Source organism: Diabrotica undecimpunctata, chromosome 8, assembly GCF_040954645.1.
Source record: "Diabrotica undecimpunctata isolate CICGRU chromosome 8, icDiaUnde3, whole genome shotgun sequence".
NCBI classification, from domain to species: domain Eukaryota; kingdom Metazoa; phylum Arthropoda; class Insecta; order Coleoptera; family Chrysomelidae; genus Diabrotica; species Diabrotica undecimpunctata.
Window position 1 is genome coordinate 56,363,506 of NC_092810.1, and position 25,757 is coordinate 56,389,262.

Sequence of the window (25,757 nt, forward strand, 5' to 3'; positions counted from 1 at the left end):
AACAATATTCTTAAAGATTATACAGAATCGAATTTATCAAAAATGTGAAATAGACATGTGTCTCTCAGTTTGGATTTAGAAAGGCCTTGGGAACAAGAGAGGTGTTGTTTGCAATTCAAACACTCTTTCAAAAATGCCTCGATTGCCAGAAAAAAAGTATATCTCTGTTTCATCGACTACCAGAAGGCTTTTGATAGAGTCCAGCATGAAAAATTGTTGTATGAACTACAAAAAATTAAGCTAGACGAAAAAAAATTGTTGTTCGAAAAGGCTGTGCCATATTTGATTGCTATTTAACTTGAACTCTAAATGCATATTCAAACAAGGCCCCCAGACGAACAAGGGCCATGGGGGAATAAATGTTTATTTTATTATGAGCACTACTTTAAGAGCATTACTTTAAGTAATTACTGTAATTTAAAGCAATAAACATTTATTCAACGTCTATAGTGAAGTGATATTTCAAGAAGCTTTATTGGATATTGTGGAAGGTATTTTGGTCAACGGAAATAGCATTAATAATATTAGATATGCGGACGATGCGGGCATATTTGCAAGTGACATGGAAGATCTACAGTACGTAATACAACATGTATACAATGCATGTGAAAGGTACGGACTGCAAATGAATCTCAAGAAAACGAAATCAATGATATTCTCAAAAAAACCACAAAATGTAGATAACTTGATCACCAATAATACAACGATCGAAAGAGTAACAACATATAAATATTTAGGAACGTGGCTAACCGAAGATGGAGATCAAACAAAAGAAATCAGATCTAGAATAGAAATGGCAAGAAACACGTTCATAAAATTGAAGAACTTACTTTGCAACCGTAACCTTAATCTAGAGATCCGCACAAGAATGCTACTTTGTTACGTTTTTTCTACTTTACCATACGGCATGGAAGCGTGGATAATAAAACTGTCTGAAATCAAAAAATTAAACTCCTTTGAAATGTGGTGCTACAGGAGAATCCACAGAATATCGTGGACTGAAAAAGTAACTAATATAGAGGTGTTACAAAGAATGAAGAAAGAATGTGAAGTCAAAAAAACTGTTAAAATTAGAAAAATTCAATATCTGGGTCATATAATGAGGGGCGAGAAGTACGTATTACTTAGATTAATTATGTAAGGGAAGATACAAGGGAAGAGAAACCCAGGACGACGCAAAATATCCTGGCTAAGAAATTTGAGAAAGTGGTTCGGTTGCAGCTCATTAGAATTATTCAAAAGCGCGGCCAATAAAATTAAAATAGCGATGATGATTTCCAACCTCCGATAGGAGAAGGAACCTGAAGAAGAAAGCAATAAACATTTTTGAATCTGAGAGAATAGATTTTCTCCCTGCCTATATTAACTTTACGTTAACGATAATTTAAGAATTATTTTGACCTATATAAAACATATTCTCGATCAAGTCGTAGAAAAAGTTTAGTATGCAAAAACAACAATTTACATTAAATATTATTGCAAAACAGTCAATTTATGAGAATTATATCAAAATGTTAAAGTTAAGTATAGCCCATATGGCCCAATATTAATAAAAGCTTATATTATTCTCGAAAAAAAAAATCAAATAAGCACTAGACGGCGATGAAACTGACATAAAAATAAAAAGTAAATATATTAACAATACTAAGAATGCAGACGATACCGTTAACAGAGACGTTCTGATAGCAGAAAAAATAGAAGACAAACATTACAAAATACACTATAAATATACAGAGTTATAGACAGAGTTCATAATGCAAGTAAAGCAATGGGACTGGCAATAAATCTTCAAAAAACTAAAGTAATTGTGATTAGCAAAACCGATGAAAATTGTCGCATTGACCTAAATAACACTCAATTATAACAAGTTTACAAATTCAGATACTTAGGAGTAGTACTAAACGATAAGTGGGATTCAGATATAGAAATAAAAACACAAACAAAACAGGCTAGGAACAGGAACTATAAATGGAAGCAAATTATCTATAACTGAACACTAAGTTTAGATATCCTAATTAGAGTTATAAAAATCTACGTTTGGTAGTCCTTCTGTCATGGCAACTTGTGGAAATTATATCTTATCCAAAACTGTTCGCCACTAGCATGGGTTTTACCCGTTCTCTTAACATTTCAGTAGCTTGCATTTTCTACGGCCATCCGCCCCAATAAAATCGATCGCCTACTTACCTAAATTCCAAGAATTTCTTCGGGGGCCAATTCACGCAAACCTTTTTATCCGTAGAGCTTATTACCTGCAAGCGGGAGCCAATTCATATGCACCCGTAAGAGAAATAGAAATGGAACGGGCTGAGTAACACTCGGCTAAAAACGAAGCACATGAATTTAACTTTAAATTGTTTAAGACCGATCTCGTCGCCAAATTATATGTATATTACTTGATAAATAAAGATTGTTGGTTCGATTAAACAATTATATTTAACATAAAGTGTGGCAGCCGTATTTTCAATTTCTAATTTAGTTGAGCTGCCACCGTTCTTCGGAGGGCACGTAAAGCCGTCGGTCCCAGCTACGAAAATAGTCGTTAAGTCATGTTAGGGGCGCTTGCGCGACCTGAAAACCCTAACACTAGACCTTAGCCAGAAGGTTACACGAACTTAGTTTTTTAACATAAAGTACTATAATTAAAATCATGAATGTGTTGCTTGTGTGAGTCCATTTGACAAAAGAGGTAAAAGAAATAAATTAGACTTACTCACAATCAGTTTAATTTTACTACCCAAAACGACCGGTTTCGCTTTCTAAAATTTGCAAAGCATCATCAGGTCAGTGGTACAAAGTAAATTAAATGCTGAAATTATAAAAAGCCCATATTAGGGTGCTGTCTTATAAAGATATAGATGAAAAAAGTTATAGTAATTATGCCAATATTACATGTCTGTGTTTATTAATATGCATAAAATTGTTTTAGCAGACAAAGTAACAACCCATAAATTGGTAAAAAGATAATCTGTTGAATTGTAATAAATTAGAAATAAACAAAATACTACTTACGTTCCGGTACAAAAGTGCATTGCATAAAATTGCAATAGGACGTGGAGTACGACAGGGCTGTATCTTGTCTCTATTGTTGTTCAATATTTATTCTGAATGGGCATTTAAGGAAGCTTTAGACAGTTGTGCGAAAGGAATACTAATAAACGGTGAATGGTTAAATAACATTAGATATGCAGATGACACTATAGTTTTTGCCGATAATCTAAATGACTTACAGATATTAACAAATCGCATAACAGAAGTCAGCAACAGATACGGACTAGCTCTTAAAATAAAGAAAAACAAATTTATGACAATTAGTAAAAAACCAATACTAAACGCTCAACTTACAATCAACCAACAGAATATCGAAAGAGTCGAGCAATATACATATCTAGGCACCAATTTAAATAGCCAATGGGACCACTCAACAGAAACTAAACAGCGAATAATAAAAGCAAAAGCAGCATTCGTTAGAATGAGAACCATTTTCAACAATCGAGACATATCAGTAAAAACAAAATGCCGTCTATTGAACTGCTACATATTCACAGTTCTGCTCTACGGAATGGAAGCGTGGACACTGACTGTTGCATCTATGAATCGGCTCGAAGCTTTCAAAATGTGGTGTTATAGGCGCATCTTACGTATATCCTGGGTTGACAGAGTTACTAATGTGGAGGTCCTGCGTAGAATGGGGGAAAGAATGTGAAATTCTCATGACCGTCAAAACTAAAAAGTTGGAATATCTAGGACATGTAATTAAAAATCAAGAACGTTACGGCCTTCTCCAGCTGATTCTCCAAGGTAAGGTAAATGGTAAGAGAGGACCGGGAAGACGCATTTCCTGGCTTCAAAATTTACGAAAGTGGTATAACACGACTACCACTGAACTGTTTCGCACTGCAATAAACAAAGTAAAGATAGCCGTGATGATCGCCAACATCCGAAACAATTTAAGAAGAAGATAAGAAATTCCAAGACAGAATCTGTATTTCGGTAAGTATCAAAGCATATTTATTAATTTGAGATCTGATTACCACCTTCAATATTATTAATTGAAAAATGACATCTAATCACCCTCTAAAAGTGATGGCCCTAATGCAGTAACTGTCTTAATAAGCTACAGGGTGAAGAAGGTAAAAAAATATACTTTGAAGATAATGAAATAGAAACTGACATGGATATGCTTCCGCAAGAGTTGAGCATCCTGTTGGTAGGAGATAAGAAATCTTAATTAAAGGGTTGTATGCCTTTGAAATGTATATATGCAGACATATGCTGAGAATTCCATGGATACAAAAAGTTACCAATGGTGTGATGTACTTCGACGCATGAGTAAACAAAAAGAATTACTCAGCATAATCAAAGAGAGAAAAATACAATACTTGGGTCATGTATTGAGGGATGAAAGATATGAATTACTTTAAATTATATTGAAAGGTAAAGTGCAGGGCAAAAGATCAGTTGGAAGACGCCAGAACTCGTGGCTGAAAAACCTGAGGCGATGGTTTGACCGTCCAGCCACAGAAATCTTTCGTGCAGCAGTTTTTAAATCTACAATTGCCATTTGGATCGCCAACCTTCGAAAGAAGACGGCGCAATAAAATGAAGAAGATCCTTTTTTATATGTGTGGGTTTATTATTAGGAAAATTGTTCACAAACTGAAGCATTAAGATTGTATTAAATAATTATTTAAACCACAATCTAATTATTCTTATGCTTTTGTTTGGGAATTTGGCAGGTTATTAAATTTTAAAATACCGATAGATTAGTGATTATCACAACAAAGACTTTTCAGGTTATGGAAAACACAGAAAAAGCATTGTTCCTGAAAACCGGTGATTTCAAAACTGTTTCGTATGTGAATGCTAAGATCGTCAATAACCTTGCTTCAGGCAATGTCTTCTCTTTATGTAATGAAGTAAAATAGACTAAGTTGTCACACCATATCGAGCTCATTACGATGGTTATCCATTAATATCTTTGGATAGACCCTATCCACTGGGAAAATAGAGGTCTGAAAAAGTAAATGCTACTCAATGCTATTTAGTCACTTTTGAACTACCTTGTATAGTAAACGTAAATTGTTTTGTTAATTTACATTATTGTAATATTGTAATATTGTAATATTTATATGTAAATATATATATAAGATATAAGATTCTTAAACTCCTAAGTGGAGCATATAGCTTCAGTGAAAACGCGCCATCGGGTTCTATTTTGCGCTAAAACCTTCACCTCATTCCGAAACTTTCCTTGACCTCTCATCTCGTCTATAATGGATCTTATTTAAGTTTGTACTGGGCGACCTCTTTTTCTTCTTCCTTGGGGATTCCACTCTATAGCAATCTTTTTTGTTCGATCAGGTGTAGTAGATCTTAATTTCTGATGATGTTGGGCCAGAAAATTTGAACAATTCGTTGTAGACATTTATTAATAAAGACCTACAGTTTATCTATAAGGGTTTTTGTCACTTTCTCGGTTTTACATCCGTAAAGTAGAACAGACATGACATTTGACTGGAATATGCGGATCTTTGTCTTTATAGTATACTCGCCAGATCTCCAAATAGGGTTGAGCATGCTGAATGCTTGTTGAGCTTTTCGTATCCTTATACGAATATCGTCCTCTATACCTCCGCTTTCTGTTATGACACTTTCAAGATACGTAAAGTTTTTCACATTTTCAATCTGCATGTTGTTGATAGTAAATAGCATGTTGATTCCTACATTTACTCTCATGGATTTGCTTTTGCTGATATTGATTTTCATACTTATTTTATTGGCTTCAGTGGAAAGTATTTCCAATTGATCAGCCACATCTTGGAACCTTTGTCCTAACAGACAGATATCGTCGGCGTATTTCAGATCGCTTAGGCGTGTGGTTAACGTCCACTACATTCCTCTATGTCGGAGTATAGTTTAAAGAGAACATAGTCTACTGCTATGTTAAAAAGAAACGGAGAAAACACGTTTCCCTGTCTGACTCCAGTATGTTAAATTCGTCGCTGTTGATTCCAATGTGTGTCACGCTGCATTTCGCCTCAGTATACAGTGACTTTATAATGGAAATTATTTCATGCGGGATGTTCCTTAGCTCTAAAATTTTCCATAAAACAGCATGAGATAAGCTGTCAAAGGCACGCTCGAAGTCAACAAAAACCATGTAGTGTTCCATTGTTCCAATTGTTCCATCATTACTCTCACAGTATTAATGTGGTATATGCAGAGAATAACTGGATAAGAGATGTAAGGGTGAAAAGAAGTTATTAAATTGGTAGTGACCACTATCTACTAGAAACTACATTCAATAGTAAAAGGAAAGAAATAAAAAGAAATGAGAACATAAACAGAAAATACAAAGAAATAATAAAAATTTATAAACTAATGGAAGAAACAACGAAAATAAGATACTCAGAATTGCTAGAGAAAGAGATGGACAATAAACATGAAATAACAGAAACAATAGAAGAAGAATGGGGAAAATTTAAAAATGCGATGATAAAAACAGCTAAATCAATGTGTGGAACTACAAGAAATAACAACAGAGGGAAACGAAAACCTTGGTGGAACGATGAAGAAAAAAGAGAAATAAAAGATAAGAAGAAATTATGGAAAGAATACATACAAGACAAAACACAACAAAAATATGAAAATTATAAGACACAAAGAACAAAAGTTAAAGAGATAGTTAAGTAAGAGAAAAAAAAAATAGTTGGGAAAAATTCGGAGAAAAAAATGGAAGAAAACAGCACAGAAAACGTAAAATTATTTTATAGAGCACTCAAAAACCTAAGAAGCAACAAAGAAACGAAACTGAAACAAATAATGAACAAGGAAGGAGCAATAATAAACGACAATAAAACAATAATGGAAAGATGGAGGGAACATTTCCAGCAGATACTGAATGGAAATCAAGCGAATACAATGGAGAAGGAAAGCCACATCAAGAGAGTAGCCATGAGAAACACGGAAAATCCAGAAACTATAGAAAAAGAAGAATTAGAAGAACCAATAAGAAAGATAAAGATTGGAAAGATGAAGTAGCACCAGAAATGATGAAATATACAGGAGTAAAAGCAAAAGAAGAATTTTTATACATATATAATCTAATATGGAAGAGAAAAGTAATACCGAGAGAATGGACAAATGCAGTAATTATACCTATATACAAGAAAGGAAACACAAGAGACTGTAAGAACTATAGAGGTATATCACTACTATATGTAGCAGCAAAAGTATACGAAACAATAATAGAAAGGAAAATCCGAAAATAAATAGAACATAAATTAGAGGACTTACAAAGTGGATTCAGGAAAAAACACAACACACAAGACCATATATTCACCATATATTCACCATTCAAGTAATATAAAAAGCCTTAAAGAAAAATAGAGAAATATATCTGAGCTTTATAGACATGGAAAAAGCATTCGACTCATCAGTCAAAAGAAAAGATATATGGGAAAGCCCAAAGAAGAATCAAGTAAGTGAAGAACTGATAAAAGCAACAAAGAGTATATACATGAAAACAACAAATACAGTAAGAATGTTAAATATAAAGTCAGAACCATTTGAAACAACTCAAGGAGTTAGACAAGGGGGAAGTATCAGCCCAGTGCTATTCATAAATGTAATAGATGAGATAGTGAAAGAATGTCGTGAAAGATAGTGAAAGAAAGAAACATTTAAAAAATACTGCATCGGTTGGAACAGAATGCAAATGATAAACGCTAAGATGTGTATATTTGCAGACGACATAGTATTAGAAGGGCACCATAGAGATGGCAAGGTCATAAACCTAACGAAAAAGAAAAAGGAAAAAAAAAAAATTTATTAAGCAGAGAATAAAACAAATTTTCTATCAAACTGTTAATTTTTTGTACTTTAGACTTTAAAGACATAGTATTAACTGCGGAAACAGCAGAAAAACTGAAATACAACTTAGAGAAATGGAACTAGAAGCAAGCAAATATAACTTAAATGTATACAAAGAGAAGACTCAGATAAAGAAAATATCAAGGAAACAAGGGACGAAAGATCAAAAAAAGTAATGATAGACCAACAAAAAATACGACAGACAAATTTATACAAATACTTAGGAACAGTAATCAACAACAAAGGAGATATCGAGGACGATCTTAACAACAGAATGGAAAACTATTCCAAGCACTAAATAGAGGATTCCTTAATAACAAAGAAATATCAACAAAGACCAAGATGACAATATATAAAACAATATATAGACAGACCTACAGTGAAGTGAGGAAGCAACACAGATGGCATCCAATAGGAAGGAACGGAGAAAGTTCGTTAAGAGCTAGGACACCTCAGAAGATTGTAAAATATTGTTATTTAATGAATTGTATTATAAACGATCCAACACCGGAAGGTACAAATGGTTCTATTGATTAAGTAAAGTAAAGTAAAAATATTTCATTATTGTAATATTCAATATTATGGTATTTAATAAAACTCTCTTATAAATAATGTTGAATAGATTACTGTGACGATTTAGAGCTTTCATATTTATATAAAATAGTTTTCTTTTAATCTAAATATGTAGGGCTTCCCGTTTTTCCTCCAATTAAGAGAGTCTCTATTTATTTTTGTTTACCTTTAGATTTCAGGATAATCCCCAAAAACGTGTACATGTGAATTTTGAAGCTGATTGGACAAGTGATTACGACTGGTTCTTTCTTGAAGTTGATGTACCTATATCAACTCTAGCCAGAAGTTTAGCAACTGAAGAGTGGTCCGAGCAATTGTTTCAAAATTTAAAGAAGTAAGTATTCCCATTGTATTAATCATCTTATTTAAAATAAAATTGATATGACAAACTTTACTCGCTAGAACTAAAAGGATAAGTAAGTCTCCCGGTTTAATTTCGTTACCCCAAGAAAAAATTATCCTTAGTATTAAGTAACATAAATCCAAAAACTATTAATCATATAATAACGCTGCTATAGAAACGCGCTATATACTTCATCTAATTTACTTACCTTTGCACGTCATTCGCGTCATAGCCCGTAAGGTCACATGGTACCAACACGAAATATTTAGGTGGTAGGTATGTTCTTTTTTTGAATCACTTTGCCGAGTACACTGGCATTACAGCCACTAGAAATATTTTATTTATACGCGTAGAAATAATATAAAAAGATTTCTATTAATCATTTCATTTGTATTTCATTTATTAATAAATAATAATTAATCATTTGTATTAATCATTTCATTTAGTTCATTTAATTTGTATAAATGCATTATAAAACGTTTTTATGAGGAACATTTGTGAACTATTAATTATATTTATTATTTAGTTTTTAAATAATATAATATATTTATTATATTATTTATTTATGAAGAACTATTAAGGGCAAAGTTAAGTTCATATAAGGTTAAAGGAATATAGATATAACTATTATCTTTATCTTCACAATTAAGCTGTTGTTTTTCTGTGTTGATTTTGTGTAGTAAAAACTCTTCGGAATAGTTGCTATTGCTGGAGTTTGTTTCGAAATATGTAGCAAAAGCATTGACTATTTCATTGGGGTTTGTTATTACATTAGTATTATAAGTAATAAAAGGTACTTGATAAAATTTGTTTTTCCTGATATTTTATGAATATTGTGTTAAAAATATGTGTTATATTTTTAATAATAATATATTTTAATATAATTTTAATAATAATAATAAGTGTTAAACTATATTTATATTTGAGACAAATTTGCTCCAGTTGGTTTTCGAGCAGTTTTTGTTATATATCTAACATATGCCCTTTGTTTTTTGTTTTTAATGATGTTAGTTGCGTTGTTATGTTTTTTCATTTTGTTGAAAAATACTTTATATTGTTTGACTGCGTTTGGACATTCTGTGTTCCACCATGGTAGAGGTCTATGTTTCCTTAATATTTTAGATTAGTTTTTTTTTAGATTATATGTTTATTTCTCTGGCCTCAGCGTATTTATTCCAATTAGCGTTTTTCAGGTTCCATTTTTGGACTGGTTGGTACTCAGAGGTAATGTTATCAGAACATATAGATATGTTTTATTGGGTAATGGTTGCTCCCTTATAAAAAGGGTAGAGGATCCCAGTTAAGAGCGATTGAAAAACTTGGGTCACAAATCGATAGATCGATTACCGATGTTGTACCATTATGTATAATAAATCTGGTTAGACGTCCATCATTCGGATTGGATGGTCGACGCTCGGATATACAAGAATGGATTTAATATCTGTCAATATTTTAAAATAAATCAACTGTTTTTTCGAAGGTAAATATTTTTTGTTTGGGATAGAATAATTCTTTAATTCGTTGCATTACGGTTTCTAAAGACACAATAGATGTTTTTGTTTTTATTCTTTTTTGTCTCTGGATTACATTTGAAAATACATTGTCACTAGCTGATGTCTTAATAGGGGTGTTATTGCTTCAGATATAGTTCGTGTGGAGGATGATTTTAATGTATTTTCTTCGTTGGATATGCTAAATTATTGTGGTGTTGGACAATCTTTATTTTCATTAACAGAGCTGGAAATATTGTGTAGATTGGAAGATAAAGATATGTGGGATGATGTGGTTTGTGAAGTGGTAATATTTGTTTTGGATAGTACTTATATTGCATTAACTGTAGTTGATGTATTTTGCGTATGATAATAACTGTGCGTTATTAAGTGGGTGGTAGATGATGTTTTTGAAGATGACGTTGAGGTATTTGACATATTTGTAGAGGTAATTTTTCGTAATTACTCGTTACTTCTGAAGATACTGCAGTAGATTCATTTCTGTTTGAATATGTAGTAGTTGGGATAGCTGTATCTGAGTAATTTACAGTTACTGAGTAACTACTTGAAATGTGGCCATTTTGTTTGCAATGGAAACATACATTGTCTAGCGTTAAAAAATTCGATTGCTAATGTTATCCTACGTTATAACAATAAATCGGTAATTGGAATTGTAGCTATATGTATATATGTTGTTGGAAACTAAGTACCACATGTTTGTATTGAGGATTGTTGGTTCCAATTCGCAAAAATGACATTGATAAAGTTAGTTTTAGCCCTAAATATAAAAGTTCTTTCTCTATTATCTTATGCGGGATAGTGGGAGATACGTTGGATATTAAGCGTCTTTCACTTGGACTAATTAGTCTACGGACTTGAATTTGTATATTGTTTACAGTAATGAAACCTCCATTGTTTGAAAAAAAATTCACTTAGGATTTGTTTGCTTGAGAAATAAATACAGATACGATTGTTGATGATTCTTGATGAAAATAGAATATGTTTTGGACTAACTAGAGTGCCTTTCGCTTACAAATGTTCTTCTAATTTGACATTTATGAGAGAATTAAAAACTTTTGCTTGTAGTTTGGATAGATAGATTGGTTTTAGTGACTGCAGCTGATTAAAATAAAGGTGATTGCGAAGTAGATTGAGATAATTCATCGTTATTCTCAGTGACATCAAATTTCATTTTTTTTAATTACCTTTGATGATATAAACTGGTGTCGATAAATGGCTGGTATAATTTATGTACTGTGTTTCTTAGATACTGTGATCGTGGATTACTTTATTAATAATAAAATATGTACTCACAGATCTCATTTCTTCGATTCACAATAAACTAACACTATAACACTGTATGGTGGTGCAGTACAAGAATTTTACGATTGTTATTACTATGTGAATTTTACAATTTGTCAGGATCGATCAAAAAGCATCTATGCTTATTCGATATCGGCGCCTTACTCAAATATGCTTTATTGAAATAAGTTATAATAAAAGCTAACCAACACATTTAACAAATCCTTGATCGTATTGTAGAGTACTTTATAAAATTCAGTTTTTTTTCTCTGTTATTTCTGCATCCCTTAATAATTCTCATATTTTTTTTAGAGTACATCAACGTCATTATGAACAAATGGGTTATGTAAACGGAACGTTAGAAATAGATGGAGAAGCATTTCCAATTGTAAATTGGGGTTCATTTAGAGATCACAGTTTTGGTAAATATTAACATTGTTTTATTGGTAAATTTTGTTCGCTTGTTAATACCTACGTACTATTCAACAAGTGTATAAAGCATAGAGTAAGGTCACTAAGCTACCTGAGGAAAGGAATGCCAAAGGTTTATAACGTTTTAAACGACAAGAAATAGTATAATGCAGGTTACTAGTAAAATAAAGGTAGAAGGTATCGGCATAGCTCACAACAAGGAAAAAAATATAATAAAATATGTGTATAGGATGGAAGGCAACAGTATATACGTATTTCTGACTATTGGTCGTCTTCAGTACGGTACAGCCAAGTTAGAAGGAGCATATTAACTTGGGAAAGGATCAATATAAATCCGTCGTAAACAAATAATATTGTATTACATATTTTTTCTTTGTCGCGAGCTATGAGTCGATACCTTGTACCTTTAATCTTTTTCTTATATATATATATATATATATATATATACATATTGTAAGGACTACGACCGTCAATTTGTATTTATAAAGTTATTAACTAGTGAATTCAGAGGTTTAATCCGTCATTCGGGTTGGCAAATAAAAAAAGAAGTCAACTACTTCATAAGTTTATCGAAGACGTTTCGCTTTATATTTCTAAAGCTTTATCAGTTCTTTAAAATACAACAGATGACATAGAGTTTATAAGAAATACAGATGTTAATAGTTTATAACTTACAACTAAATATGTAGTATAATATCGATGTTATTATGTATGTACTGTGAACTTTACTCATTATTTAAAACAACTTAACAAAAAAAAACAAAAAACACACAAACTCTGCAGAAATTAATGTTCACATTCGTACATACAAAGATTTAAAAAATTTTAAACGGACATTTGGCTTCATTTATAGATGGTTCTCCACTGAAGACAAGCAAAGCACTGATTTATTGCAATCCATTGCAATCTATGCAAACGATGTGACACGATACCAAAAATTTTTTAAGGGCCATATGTCACCAAATTCCAAGGTTTGAGACAATTATGAACTTCTACGGGGGTCATTGAATATAATAACCTCATAAACCTCCCTATGCCAGCTTGGATATGTTAGACGATGTCTATAAGAAAACGTCCACATACCTTAAAGAACACCCTGCCCTGATGGTAATAACCAGCGACAAAGGCAATGTCTACAACTTCACTAAGCTCGTTAGAGCACACTAATGTTGTCTATCAGCTACCCTGTTCAGAATGCTCCTGCCTCCTCAAACTCCTGCTACATTGGCCAGACAAGTCGGTCGCTTTTAGAGCGTATAACTTCACACAAAAGCGACATTAGACTTTCCAAACCCTCTTGTGCCCTTGCACAACACGCAATTTCCACCAAACATCACATTGACTTCACAAATACCAAAATACTGGCGAAACAAAATAACCATCGTAAACGCTCATTTATTGAAATGTGTGAGATCCTCAAGAACCCATCTGCAATAAACAAAAGAACCGACATCGACAATTTGAGCCAGGTTTACCACTCTCTCATCTTACGAAATAAATAATACCAATTATTCTTCAGTTAAAATGTGGCTTAGTTTCCATTCAAAATAATAACACAATCATCCCATACTTCCAAGTTTCATTAAAACATAAATTATTAAAAAAATATATCAAATATTTCCGCCATACAGATCTACCCGTCCAATTAATCATTCAATGATCCCCGTAGAAGTTCATAATTGTCTCAAACCTTGGAATTTGGTGACATATAGCCCTTAAAAAATTTTCGGTATCGTGTCACGTCGGCGTCGTTTGCATAGATTGCAATGGATTACAATAAATCAGTGCTTTGCTTGTCTTCAGTGGAGAAACATCTCTAAATAAATCCAAATGTCCGTTTAAAAATTTTTAAATCTTCGTATCTATGAATATGAACATTATTTTCTGCAGAGTTTGTGTGTTTTTTGTTTTTTTTTGTTAAATTGTTTTAAATAATAAGTAAAGTTTACTATACATATATAATAACATCGATAATATACTACATATTGAGTTGTAAGTTATAAACTATTAACATCTGTATTTCTTATAAACTCTATGTCATCTCTTGTATTTTAGAGAACTGATAAAGCTATATGGGAAATATATATAAATATATATAAATATAGATCATTATATATATATATATATATATATATATATATATATATATATATATATATATATATATATATATATATTTCCCATATAGTAGTTTTTTGGGTACTGTAAAACATGTATTATGGCCAAGTTGCATAATACATGTTTTACAGTTTCTAGTTCCTAATTAAATAGTCTGCAGTTAAGGTCTCCATTGTAAAGGCCTATTTAAACAGTTGTTCTGTTATTTTTATACAACATGGTCTGTTAATGAAGATTCTTCCATGTGTTTGTTTTAGGATTTTTTCCCAGTATTGCTTATGACTTTCTATGATCCAGTACTCTACAGCCGTACGAACTGCAGCCTCTGGTATTCCCAGTTTTACAGTCGGTTCGTTTGATTCGTCCGACCCTCTATTTACAAGTTGATCTGTTTTTTCATTACCTTCGATGACCTGCTGTCCTGGTACTCAGACAAGCTTAATTTTTTTCTGGTCTCCCAGTTCATTCAGTTTTTTTATTCAGTTCCACACCAGCATAGACGTCACTTCCTGACACGTCAGCACCTTTAGTGCCGCGTAACTGTTATAAAATAAAATACATGGATATGATCTTTTTCGAGATCTCTACCATTATTTTCTTCGATACATTGCAGTATCGCATAAATTTCCGCTTGAAAAATGATGCAATTCCTCCCCAAACAAAGCTTTCGCTAGTTCTTGGAATATTGGAGTATATTTCTGCCCCCACACCCTCTAGAGTTTTGTATTCATCTGTATACCAAATCTTACCCTGTTGGTTATTATACTCCTTGTTTCCCCATACATTCCTGTCTGGAATAGACACCCTATATGAATTCTTAAAATTGTATATTGCTTGTCATTTGATCTCGTTTCTCATTAAAAATGTCCTTTGTCTTAGTCCTTGTGATACTTATATGCCCTCTCTCTTCATTGTATAGTTTCAGTGATTGTTGTATTTGTTGGCTATCAATCTTGCTTCTTCTTATATAATCAAATGCAAGGGAGGCAGGCCTAGTGGAGTCTTCATAGCTGCTTGTTGGAGTAGTACGCATGGCATCTGTTATCCCCATACACACAAGTCTTTTCACCTTGCTGAGTTTGGCTTTTGCAGCTGTTGGAAGTGTCTTAGTCCACTATATCGTCAATACATAGGTAATTGACAATTTAATCACCATGATGTACACCCAGTGCACCATGTCCTGTTTTAGTCTAACAAAAGTTTTTGTTATACAAGACAGTAGAAAATGGGTCGATAAGACGATGAGAGAGTTGTCTGTGATGGGTTTGATAAAAAGACACAATTATTTCTTTCATTTTGTCAATATAATTTCCTTCCAGAAGCCAATCATTAAATAATTTTATGAAACGATTTTTAGTCTTATCGGGAAGATGGGTAATTATCGAATAAGTGATATAATCTTTCCCGGATGTAGTAAATTGTGATATTTTAATAGCTGCATTCAGTTCTTCGATGCTTATCGGATTTTCTAGTAATTTAAATTTACTAGAATTGCATATTGTTACGTGTTTTAATTGGTCTTGAACGTATGGTGAGCAAACTTGTCAAGTAACTCTTCTATTAGCTCTGTTGGAATTGGTTGTGTTTTTAAATAATAATTTTTGTTGGCCATTTTATCAAAAAAATTCCATATTTTATTAAGCGATGTTATTTATATTATTTACAAAGTTGATCCATGATGTTTCTTGTTTTTTCGTAAAAACAATTTTGCATTTAGCTTGGATGTGTTTAAATTTCAGAAAATTTTTAGATTTGTGACAATATTGTACTCTGGAAAAGCTTTCTTAAAGGACATGTTAAAAGAATGTCAGAGTACAGATGGCCTAGAAAAGTACTGGAATGGATCCCCCTAAAAGAAGAAAGAGAGGACGACCACGGAGAAGTTGGCGCAACAATATTGATGAAACAATGGCGGCAAGAGACTTAGAAAAGACAACTGCATATGACATAAAAAGATGGAAATTGGGAGCGGAAAAGCGGCGACAGCCGTAATAAATCCGTTATTATATATAAAAGCTTTCTTTCGACAAGATATTAAATTTTTACATTTGTCCCAATATACAGGAAGACCAGATTTTGGTTGAAATAATTTTTCTTAGTAATGTTAGATCCATGGTGATTTGGATGGGATGTCGATTGTAACTAGTGAGTTAGCTAGAGGATTCAAGGTATAGAACATCCCAGAGGTACTTTTCAGTGCGTCATTAATTATGACGTCATAGAATGAATTAGGTGTGTCGAGAATTATTTCATATAATTATTGAAGAATCTGACAGATGCCAGGATCGTACTTAGCAACAGGGGTTAATCCCGTATATAAATAAAAAGTAAACAATATTATTTATTAAATTTATAAATATGGAAACATTTAAAATTGACGACAAAATTTTATTGAATTTTTGTATCTTCTTCTTCTCAAGGGGCTGTCTGCGCGTCGAAAGTTAGAAACCATCACAGCGATTTTTAATTTTGAGACAGCGGCTCTAAATAAGTCGTTATTACATGAGTTACGTCTCCTTCCTATGGATCTTTTTTTCCGGATTTTGTCTTCAGTCTCACAGCAATTTTCTTCAGTGTCCACGCTTCCATCCCGTATTATAATACGGATAGCACGTTGCACCTCAGCAGTCGTATTTTTATCTTAAGGTTTAAGTTTCTACAGCAGAAAAGCCTCTGTATTCTTGAAAATGCGCTTCTGACCTGTTTGATTCTGATTCGTATTTGTTGAGAGCTGTCATTGTTTTCATTAATAGTTGTATCTAGGTATTTGAATTCTCTTACTATTTCAATAGGCTGATTCTGTACATATATCTCACGAATGTCCTGAGTTGTCTTTGTTATTATCATATATTTCTTGCTCTGTTGAGTGATGGTCCATATTCTTCTTCGCTTACTGCGGTCACCTAATTAAGAAGTATCTGTAGGTCTTCATGTGATTCGGCTAAAAGAACTGTATCATCATCGTATCTCAGGTTATTAATGATTATGTCATTAATTCTAATGTCTACGTTTCGTTAATCCATTGCCTTACTTAATATGTCTTCCAAGTATATATATTAAATAATACTGGTGTATGTATACACCCTTGTGGAATAACTCTTTGTACTTCTATTTCTTCTGATGTTATGTCTTCTATTCTCACTACTGCTTTTTGGCCATAGTATAAGTAACACAAAAAAGACTGTTTTCAAAAATTTATTAGGTAACTTAAAAATTAATTACATAAATAAAATGTAATTCTAATCATAAAAACTATTTACTCACTAATGCGTAATAATAATAGTTTATTGAAAACACTGAAAAGTAGAATTTGAATATCAGTGTAATAGAAAATTATAGAAAAATACTGCCAGTGGAGAGTTTCCTTAAAGATATATCCTTAGACCAATTCATGGTGAAATATTTCGGTCATAACCTAACAAAACATTAATTAGAGAGGTGCCAGTCAGATTTGGATATAAGAATTGGATGATAACTGGTTCCACTGGATATGATTATGGTTTTCACGTTTGTTGCGAAAAAAAAACGGGTATCCATCCATTTCATTCTCTTTGTGCGCTTTTAAGAACTGGAGTCTCTTTAATGTAACATGTGTTTGCTCCATTAAATACTTCCTGTTTGAAATATTACAATTCACCCATCTGAATTTTAATACTTTTAAAACTCGCTGAAGTGCAGAAATTGAAATTTTAACCTCATCCACTTCCTCGAGCTTTTGTTTTAGTGTATAGAGAGTTACATGCTCACCTAAAACGAACAAAGTAAAATTAATAAGACACTATAGTGATTCTTCTAGAAACAATATTTGGAATGTAAAGTAACATATTAATTGTAACATTTGGAATTTATCTATTTAAATGGTATATGCAACAAACAGTATTCCGTTCATAAATCGTAGTAAGCACATTTGAATAATTCAAAGTGTAAGAGTTATAAAAATATATCTATATATTTTCCTAAAATGTATGATGTAAATGGACAAACTTCAGCAAAAAGGCAAAGAGGACTCTTAAATCTTTATTACAATATTGTAAGTTTACCAATTTACCACAGAAGTTTGGTACTTATATCAGTAGTATTCTTTTTATAATCACTTTTCACTTCTATATATTTTATATATTATGTAACTAGTTGTCAGTAACAATTTTAAAAAAAAAATGTATCTGAAAAGTTAGTTGCTCCTGCCTTTCTACATAACAGAAATATGATAAAATATTTTAACTACATATATTATTATTAATTATATATTATCTGTGACTTGGAATAAAAAGGGCGGATGTCCATTTTTCTGGATTTTAGGTTAATATCATTTCTATAGTAAGGACATGAGATAGTTTCATTTAAAAAAATCAGATGTCTGTATCTTTTAGGTTTTTACCTTTTGCAAAACATAAAGGTGTAAATAGATAAAATAAGGATAAATAGTTTAATTACTATTAATAAACACAAATACAACAATCATATGGTTCTTCTACAATGAGTGGACGAGCAGCATTAAGTGTCATTTTATTTTATGTTATTTATAATATTTCTAGCATACAAATTGTTTCAAACATAGGGATATTCCAATATTAACTTTTATAAGGATATTGATACGTATTGAGTCATAAGCTTTTAAACTACAATCAACGGTGGTTCCTATGTGGCCAAATACAAACAATGGCAGATTACTGGAGTTTACATGTTGTGACACCAGCCCTTTTTATTCCAAGCCACATATATGTACATAAAGATTTTAACTTACCTTTACTAAACATTCCGTATATACGAGTCCTAATGGTATGCTGGTATTTATTTAAAATCAAGTTAGGTTCACAACTAGTGGCTACTGATTCGCTTACTTTATTGTTATAATCAGAATCTTTTTGTATTCCTTCATTTGCTAATCGCCTTATGGTTGGCAAAGAAATTTCTAACGCCTCAGCAACACGCTGAAATAAACAGTAAATAAAACAACTTTATTTTCAGAGTAATTTTCAACTTACTTCACGAACAGCAGAAATTGGTAATAATGTTTGTCCAGCTTCCTTTTCCAATTGAAAATATTTCAGCAATTTTAATATTAGTACTTGTTCTTTTTCAGTATATCTTGTCATCTTGTACAAATACAAATAAAACCACAATCACAATACTATGTAAAACAAAATACAAAATAAAATAAAGCGTCTATATTCTTTGATAAAATTATAATTATACAAAACAAATACTGACCTGAACGACAGCCGTCACTAGCTGTTCGAACACTTCGAAAGAATGGCCAGCATGGACGAAATTTTACGTCAACTGTCAGTAATAGGCGTATTTGATTGGCTAGAGAAAGCGCACATCTAAATATCAACGAATCAAACGTAGGTTAGGAAAGAGCCGCTTATGTATGTAAGCTTATTCTAACGCTGCAATATAGTTCTGTTTAATCACGGAACTACCGCTTTCTCCGTCACATCCGACTTAATGCATTAGAAAGAAATCGAAAAACTGTGACGCACTGAAAAGTACCTCTGGGATGTACTTTAGTAAAGCTTGTTAAATAAGGAGATACTAATGTTAAGTCTATCATTGAAGAACGCTCGTTCGGTCTGAATATTTTGGTTGGTCTTCCGTCATTGAGTAAAATTAGACTAGTAGGGGAAGGAGAAGCACATGTGGACAGTGGCACAAGTGAATAGTTGATTTTTTTCCGTCTTTATTTTTTTTTCGAGTGGTCCTAACTCACTATCCTTGGTGGCACTGGTGATATACTTCTATGCCAAGAAATAAATTCAATGTCAGTTGCATTTGTTTGTGTCACGAGGTTGTGTTACTTTTGTCTTGTAAAAGTAAATAACTAGTTTTTAGATATTGTAGCATTATTTAGTTACCCTCTGTATTTTCTTGTAAAGTGCATCGTATTTTGAATATTGTAATATTTGATATCAGGTAAATTTCTACAGCTTTGTTCTAGTCATAACCTAAAAACAGATATCCGGTACTTTTGAAAAACTATGCATACGGGGCAGATGTAGGCACCATACAGGGGAACAAGTGGACAGTGTCCACTTGTACCCCATAGGTGCTTTCAAAACAAATCAACCTAAAATATCTTTTTTTTTTACCTTACAGTTCGAAATATTGGTGAGAACCTACATCATAAAAACTGATAGAAGTAATATTCCTGAAAAAGTAGTAGTTCAGGCCATTTGCGCTATAAAAAATGGTACCGGATCACTCAGAAACGTAGCAGAGAGATATGGATTAAAGAAATGAATATTACATAAAAGATTTAAAAAACTGAATCAAAAAAAAATACTAATGATACAGAAATAATCGAAATATAGTTTTCATCAAAATATACAACACAGCAGATTTTTTTAAATGACAAAGAGGACAGCCTTGTAAATTATATTCTTCAATCTTCGAAGTTACAGTATGGATTAACCTTCTTTCAAATTCGAACATTCGCATATAAGCATGCTCTGAAGTTTGAAAAAAATGTGCCAAAGTCATGGTCGGAAAATCATTTTGCTGGAATTAAATGAATGAAAGGTTTCAAGAAGCGTCACAATAATTTATCTTTGCGAAAACCGGAGTCTAAGAGTCAAGCCAGAAACATCAGTTTTAATAAAGTTAACGTAGACATGTTTTTTGATAACCTAGAGACTATTTACACATTACTAGTGATAGAATCGTGAACGTAGATGAAAGCGGAGTGAACACTGTTCTGCAAATGCCAAAAGTGGTCTCAAATAAGGGCTGTAAGCAAGTGAGACAAGCAGTTGGAGCAGAGAGAGTTGAGCAAGTGACGTTTGTTGGAGTAGTCATTGCCATTGGAAATGCTATTCCACCTGTGTATATCTTCCCACGAGTGTGATTTAAAGAGTCATACCTAACTGGAGCTCCAGAAGGCAGCATTGGTATTGCTTCTTTCAAGTGGTTGGATGACCAATCAGGGAAAACCCTGCGTTAATACTTTTGGATAATCATAATACACAGTTGTATTGAAAGGAAAATGGTTTAGTACTCTTAACGTTTCCTCCACACACAACACATCGTTTGCAGTCTTTAGATGTGTATGTATTTGGCCCTTTTAAGGGTCGTTATCGTGCAGCATTCAACTTATGGATGTCAACACATGCGGGAAAAGCTATAACTATTTATGACATTGCACATCTAACAGTCATTTTTAAAAATGGCGCTGCGACAAGATTTTGTATTTGCAGATCAGAAGGATGAGAGTCATATTTCTGCAATTTATATTAGGAGAAAATTGTCAGCTCCTAACAAAAAATTGAAACAGCAAGATCCAGCTTCTTTTTTAGGGTTTCTGTTAATTGTCATGGGTATAATATGGGATAATTCAATATATTTATGTTAAATAAATATTAAAAATTGCACTTTAAAAAAAAATGTTATTATTTTATTTCCATCAAAACCTGCGTCCATATGTTATCCGTAGAAAATATTGTCTTGTAACACATGTGCCTCCCTTAGGGGCACATGTGGACTAATTAAATCTACTTGGAATTGAATGCATGTGCCTAAATAATTTAATTATTGCCAAATTTAAATGTACACAAAGCCTCACAAATATGTGAATCTTACATTGAAGAAGCCGATACTTTACAATGAATCTCATTTTGTGGTATAAGCTTTTTTTTAATTTGTTCACATGTGCCACCCTTTCCCCTATTGTCTAAAGTGTCAGCTCGAATATTACCTTGTGTACTATCCTGAACTCAACCCCATCTCCAGTGACGCCTCCAATTAAAACTCTGCCTTTAATTTGGCCAAATAAATTTTCTCAATCTTTGGATGAGCCATACGTATATTTTAGAAGGTTTTTAAACACATAGTATTGATAATTTTAATTGTTCTAGAAAAACACTGCAAACCTATATATTTGGATTATAATAATTATTTTTTAAATTTTTATCTGAAAAGAAAATGTTGTTTACAACTAAAACAGCAATGCCTTCATAGCCGTCACGTCGACCAACTTTAACATTATTAAAACTTTTAATATATAAATTTTTATTTTGTGACAACCAAGATTTGCTAAGAAGAATGACATCAATTGTATGACTTTTTAGACAATTAAGCAAATTAGTCTTTTGTTCTATAATAGATTGACAGTTGCACTGAAGAATATTAATTTTTCTATGATTTCTCATCACTACCATTGTCTGATAATCAAGTATGTTTCTGATTTCATTTTGAGTGACTTTTTAACTCCTCCGAGACTGGTTTGGGGTTAATTTGTGGTATAGCTAGTACATCTTTTATACTAGTCCTTTACATCGTCGAAACTATTCATCCAATAAAACGTTTATTAAATTCTCTGAAGGGTTTTCTTTACACCGAAATACCCTCCTGATGGACTGTCATGTAACTAACGAAGTTCTTTGCATATTCTGCCCTTTGGAATCACCAACTTTGCTCTCTTATCAGAAATATAATGATTTTCCAGTGCTCGTTTAAGCAAGCCATTTTCTATGATAAAGGAGTCCCACTGGGTCCAATACATTTTAACTACTGCAGATAGGTTTAATACGGCTTGCCAAAATGGTCGACGGTTTTTCATTTTTGAATTTTATGTAAAACTGTATCTTTCTCTTGTTCTCTTCTGATTTTAGTAGGTGTCCATTTTTCGTTGATCACTGGAAACACTTTGCTGGATAGGGCTTTCTAGAGGGATACTTCCCGTAGCTAACTCCAGTCCGATGCTCAATCTTAAAATTGTATTCTTGTCATTTAATTTATCTGGCTATGTGACCCTCTAGATTCCTAAATCACTGCTGTATTTCTTGTTATATGTTGTACTTAGAGTGCTTACATAAACTTTGTACTTGTTCCATTTTACCCTAAATCTAGCACCTTGGTCTTTGGTTTCTTGTATGTAATGTATTTTATGAAATTGATAGAGCTGGTCAAATTTGTCTTTATATTCTTCTTTTTTTACAGTTATAACTTTACTGCACCTCACAGTTCTGTGTAGCTGATTCATATATGAGAGCGGCGAATAAGACATCGATCAACGTTATTTTATGCTTATAAAGACCCTCAATAAATAGGAAGGAAAAAGAAAAGACAGTTAAGATTTGATTTCACGTACAGGGCGCCTGCGCATCCGCTCATACATATTTCGGCCTAATAGGCCTCATCAGAACGGCTTTCGCAGTCGCTGAGCGACTGCGAAATATCACCAGAACCGTTGCTTTCTAACGATGTGGTATTACCAGAAACTTAGTTTTTTAACGATGTGATTTCACCAAAAACTATTAAAATCAACAAAATCACAGCAACAGGCTTGTTCTCAAACACATTCTGGATTAAGACCTGGACTCTTCGTCCAGGGTGTTCTTCTGTCATTGTACTAATTCAGACTTTTCTCGGACATACTTTAATTAAATATCTTGTAATTATTAATGTCATAAATCATACACTTTTACATTATTTAGTCTTGTATCCTCATAATTCATTTAAATATCCCACTTCTGACACCAATTTAATATTATTTTAATTGGTTTAATGTCTGCTAACACTAACATCAAAACACGATTAATTTATAAGATTTGTTTATTTAGCCGTAAAAATATATTTTTTGGACTGGCTTATTAAATTCGAATCGCCCTTATGTATAGTAAGCCTTACTGTTCGAAACGCTTTAGGAACCCAGTGAAATTTTCCCAGCGTCAGAACACCAGTAGTACTTTTTTGAATACCGGGAAGGTTCGATCAGAGGCGTAGCAAGGCTGGCGTAACTATACAAGGGTGTATACCATAAATTTTTTTAACCATAACTGGACCATCTTTGACAATAAATTGTCATATCAATTACCGTAGACTTACTTGAGTTCTATCTATTTTGAAATCTAAATTATTGCCAAATATATCCAAATGTTTTTATTCTATAATGCCAATCAAGGTGCTAATGAAGTAATTTTTACTTTTTTTAGGTTTTAAAAGAGACTGGTCGCTTATGCATCGTTTTATCTATACCACTCTTATTTTATCCGACAAAACAAAGATCGTTTTAGGTTTAATAAGTCAACCAATTACCATGTCACATCTAGAAATGGGATTCGTTAACCATCCAGATGGTAGGATTCATCCTGTTGAAAAAATTGATTTACTTCTGTACGAGCACGCTGAAAATGGAGTTTTACCCAAGGAACTAAGTTTCAGTTTTAAAGCAGCAGGAGTGTCATATGATGTGCAAATGGAATTTATATATGAAGCGACACATTATAAAGGAAGCCATGAAGACATTATTATTACCGCAAGATTTGTTAAATGTGCTGTTAATGGTATTCCAGGAAGAGGCTTCTCTGACTGGCAATATAATAAATGTATTTTTAAATAAAATAAATAGGCAGAATTTTTAATTTTTACTAATTTTTACCAAGTTTTCACTAATCTCTAAGAACTGTAAATATTTCCAAATTTCATTAACTTGCAGGCAACAGGTAAAAATATAAAGAAAACGCACTTTTCTGTTCCTGGTTTATAAAAATTGTAATTTCAGTGTATGATGTTACCTATTGTACAACATTAGTTTACACTTATTCTATATTGTATCCAGTAATAGTGTAGTGGCTTATATTAAAAAGGTATACACAGTTTGAGAATAGTTAGTTCCAAAAGGAAAAAAAAAATAAATTAAAAATTTTGGCTTATGCACCTATTACCGACGATTTGTCAAAGGATTCGCTAATATAGCTAAGATCTTAACAAAGCTCACAAAAAAAGTAAATATTGTGTATAGAAAAATAAATGTCCAATTTTGACGAGTTTTTTAATTTTACCAATATTGAGCTAAAGAAGGGCGAGAGAAAATTCGTTTTATATTCGAGTTGCAGATAGAAGAAAGACCAGATTTGGGTGACCCTAAGATTAAAACAAGATTTTTGACAATTCTGGAAGATGTTTCCATAGATGACTGCATTGCTCATGATCTTAAAACGACCAAAGTAATCCTAATATATTTAAAAAAAAGATTGGCTTATTGGACTAGTTAAAAATCAGCATCCTAGACTTTGTAAAGGGCTGCGTTACAAGATGGCCACCGATTGTTGTTTTATCTGGTAAGAGATCCTTTACTAAAAGATAAGCTATGGAAACATAAATATAGGGCTTAGAAATCACTCTGGGATAAATCTTCTGCCATTCTAACATAAGAAATTCAGTTTTACTGAAGATATGGAATGACTTGGAAATTCTAAATTGTAATAACGTTAGACTCAGAAAAAACTCTCGACCCAGACTAGTAGGTTATACCTGGTATACAGACGGGTTTAAAAGTGCAAAAAATTCGGGTGCAGCAATATTATGTAGCTTAAAATTAAAACATTTTTATTTCACAAAAACAGTATATCTCTGTATTTCAGTCAGATTCAACTCAACGTGAGGGCTTTCGGACTGAAGCAGATCAATATATACACATATAGCCAGGCATAAGTCCTAAGCTACACTTGGCTAGTGTGGGAATGACGACATGAACCCGAGAAACTAGCGACACATAAAAGTTGTATACTGGTCTGAGTTCCGTGCCACCAGGGATTATACGGCAATAAAAAAACGATGCCCTTGCCAAAAGAGCATTAGCTACAAAATAGTTTAGTCCAGTGCCGGATCTGACAAAAACCATC

General features: G+C 32.5%; 1 protein-coding gene across 1 annotated transcript in view; it reads left to right on the top strand.

The window, feature by feature from the left end:
• LOC140447584 (uncharacterized) overlaps window positions 1–24,487 on the top strand; it is a 45,718-nt gene extending 21,231 nt beyond the window's left edge. Inside the window, exons 5-7 of the mRNA XM_072540316.1 lie at window positions 8,621–8,782; window positions 11,896–12,005; window positions 24,066–24,487. Coding sequence (XP_072396417.1) covers window positions 8,621–8,782; window positions 11,896–12,005; window positions 24,066–24,472 — 679 coding nt within the window. The 3' untranslated portion in view covers window positions 24,473–24,487. The remainder of the gene's footprint in view (window positions 1–8,620; window positions 8,783–11,895; window positions 12,006–24,065) is intronic.
• The last annotated feature ends 1,270 nt before the right edge of the window (window positions 24,488–25,757 follow it).